General features: G+C 52.6%; 1 protein-coding gene across 1 annotated transcript in view; it reads right to left on the bottom strand.

Moving 5' to 3' along the window:
• Nucleotides 1-1042: 1042 nt before the first annotated feature.
• The window catches only part of LOC132387764 (complement C1s subcomponent-like), a gene marked incomplete at its 5' end in the record, with an annotated part of 36328 nt that continues 34048 nt past the window's right edge, over nucleotides 1043-3322 (bottom strand). The window contains one exon of the mRNA XM_059960124.1: nucleotides 1043-1195. Within this exon, the coding sequence (XP_059816107.1) occupies nucleotides 1043-1195 (153 nt within the window). The remainder of the gene's footprint in view (nucleotides 1196-3322) is intronic.

Genomic DNA, 3322 nt, shown 5'->3' with positions numbered 1-3322 from the left:
GAGGGGGTGATGGAGACGGGGAGGGGTGTAGGGGAGGGAGGGGGTGATGGAGACGGGGAGGGGTGTAGGGGAGGGAGGGGTGACCGAGACGGGGAGGGGTGTAGGGGAGGGAGGGGGTGATGGAGACGGGGATGGGTGTAGGGGAGGGAGGGGTGACGGAGACGGGGAGGGGTGTAGGGGAGGGAGGGGGTGACGGAGACGGGGAGTGGTGTAGGGGGAGGGAGGGGGTGACGGAGACCGGGAGGGGTGTAGGAGAGGAAGTGGTGACGGAGACAGGGATGGGTGTAGGGGAGGGAGGGGTTGACGGAGACGTGGAGGGGTGTAGGGGACGGAGGGGGTGACGGAGACGGACAGAGGTGTAGGGGAATGAGGGGGTGACGGAGTTGGGAAGGGGGTGTAGGGGAGGGAGGGGATGACGGAAGGGGAGGGGTGTAGGGGTGGGAGGGTGTGACGGAGACGGGGAGGGGTGTAGGGGAGGGAGTGGGTGGAGATGGGGAGGGGGGGTGACAGAGATGGTGAGGGGTGTAGGGGAGGGAGGGGGTGGAGACAGGGAGGGGTGTAGGGGAGGGAGGGGGTGTCGGAGACGGGGAGGGGTGTAGGGGAGGGAGGGGGTGATGGAGAGGGGGAGGAGTGTAGGGGAGGGAGGGGGGGTGACGGAGACGGGGAGGGGTGTATGGGAGGGAGGGGGGTGACGGAGACGGGAGGGGTGTAGGGGAGGGAGGGGGTGATGGAGAGGGGGAGGAGTGTAGGGGAGGGAGTGGTGTAGGGGAGGGAGGGGGTGACGGAGACTGGGAGGGGTGTAGGGGAGGGTGGGGGTGATGGAGACGGACGGAGGTGTAGGGGAGGGAGGGGGTGACGGAGACAGGGAAGGGTGTGGGGTGGGAGGGGGGGACAGGGACAGGGAGGAGTGTAGGGGAGAGCGGAGGTGACGGAGGCACGGAGTGGTGCAGGGGACGTGGGAGTGACGGAGACAGGGAGGGAGAGTATTGGAAAGGCTGGTGCAGAGGACGGACTGGACGGACGGGGCGGGGGTCAGGGCTGGTTACCTGTGGAGTGGTACTTGATCTTCCAACCTCCCTGCTCCCCCGTGCCATCGGTGCGGAACGTGACGTCCACCACATTCTCCCAGCTGGCCTGGGATGCTGGGTGCTCGGTCCCCACAGAAAGGCCCGAACTCTTTCCTTCCCGATTTGATCTGCGTTTTGAGGGCCGCACTCGTTAGCGTTTGCCTCAGCACCGCCCGCCCCACCTCAAACTTGACCAACATCCCTCACCCTCTTCGTCCAATCTTCCATGAGGTCCATATAACCATATAACAATGACAGCACGGAAACAGGCCATCTCAGCCTTCTAGTCCGTCCCGAACGCTTACTCTCACCTAGTCCCCACCGACCCGCACTCAGCCCATAACCCTCCACTCCTTTCCTGTCCATATACCTGTCCAATTTTACTTTAAATGACAATACCGAACCTGCCTCTACCACTTCTACCGGAAGCTCGTTCCACACAGCTACCACTCTCAGAGTAAAGAAGTTCCCCCTCGTGTTACCCTCTAAACTTTTGCCCCTTAACTCTCAACTCATGTCCTCTCATTTGAATCTCCCCTACTCTCAATGGAAAAAGCCTATCCACGTCAACTCTATCTATCCCCCTCATAATTTTAAATACCTCTATCAAGTCCCCCCTCAACCCTCTACGCTCCAAAGAATAAAGACCTAACTTGTTCAACCTTACTCAGAGAGATTGGAGAGATTGGGCTTGTACACGCTGGAATTGAGGAGATTGAGAGGGGATCTGATTGAAACGTTTAAGATAATTAAAGGATTTGATAGGATTGAGGCGGGAAATATGTTCCAGATGTTGGGAGAGTCCAGTACCAGAGGGCATGGATTGAGAATAAGAGGTCAGTTATTTAAAACAGAGTTGAGGAAGAGCTTCTTCTCCCAGAGAGTTGTGGAGGTGTGGAATGCACTGCCTCGGAAGATGGTGGAGGCCAATTCTCTGGATGCTTTCAAGAAGGAGCTGGATAGATATCTGATGGATAGGGGAATCAAGGGATATGGGGACAAGGCAGGGACTGGGTATTGATAGTGAATGATCAGCCATGATCTCAGAATGGCGGTGCAGACTCGAGGGGCCGAATGGTCTACTTCTGCACCTATTGTCTATTGTCTATTGTTCAATCTTTCTCTGTAACTTAGGTGCTGAAACCCAGGTAACATTCTAGTAAATCTCCTCTGTACTCTCTTTATTTTGTTGACATCTTTCCTATAATTCGGTGACCGGAACTGTACACAATACTCCAAATTTGGCCTCGCCAATGCCTTGTACAATTTTAACATTACATCCCAACTCCTATACTCAATGGTCTGATTTATAAAGGCCAGCATACCAAAAGCTTTCTTCACCACCCTACCCACATGAGATTCCACCTTCAGGGAACTATGCACAATTATTCCTAAATCACCCTGTTCTGCTGCATTCTTCAATGCCCTACCATTTACCATGTATGTCCAGATTGGATTATTCCTACCAAAATGTAGCACCTCACACTTATCAGCATTAAACTCCATCTGCCATCGTTCAGCCCACTCTTCTAACTGGCCTAAATCTCTCTGCAAGCTTTGAAAACCTACTTGATTATCCATAATGCCACCTATCGTCTGCATACCTACTAATCCAAATTACCTCCCCATCATCCAGATCATTAATGTATATGACAAACAACATTGGACCCAGTACAGATCCCTGAGGCACAACACTAGTCACTGGCCTCCAACCTGACAAACAGTTACCGCCATTACTCTCTGGCATCTCCCATCTAGCCACTGTTGAATCCATTTTACAACTTCAATATAATAGCTAACGATTGAACCTTCCTAACTAACCTTCCCTGTGGAACCTTGTCAAAGGCCTTACTGAAGTCCATATAGACTACATCCACCGCCTTACCCTCGTCAACATTCCTCATAACCTCTTCAAAAATCAATAAGATTTGTCAAACATGACCTTCCACGCACAAATCCATGTCGACTGTTCCTAATCAGACCCTGACTATCCAGATATTTATATATACCATCGCTAAGAATACTTTCCTTTAATTTACCAACCACTGACGTCAAACTGACAGGCCTCTAATTGCTAGGTTTACTCTTAGAACCTTTTTAAACAATGGAACCACTTGAGCAATACGCCATCCTCCGGCACCATCCCCGTTTCTAATGACATTTGAAATATTTCTGTCAGAGCCCCTGCTATTTCTACACTAACTTCCCTCAAGGCCTTAGGAATATCCTGTCAGGATCTGGAGATTTATCAACAT

Source organism: Hypanus sabinus, unplaced genomic scaffold (assembly GCF_030144855.1).
Source record: "Hypanus sabinus isolate sHypSab1 unplaced genomic scaffold, sHypSab1.hap1 scaffold_2190, whole genome shotgun sequence".
In the NCBI taxonomy this organism is placed as follows: domain Eukaryota; kingdom Metazoa; phylum Chordata; class Chondrichthyes; order Myliobatiformes; family Dasyatidae; genus Hypanus; species Hypanus sabinus.
Note: the sequence above shows the minus strand (reverse complement) of the source record. Positions and strands in the feature narration are given on the sequence as shown.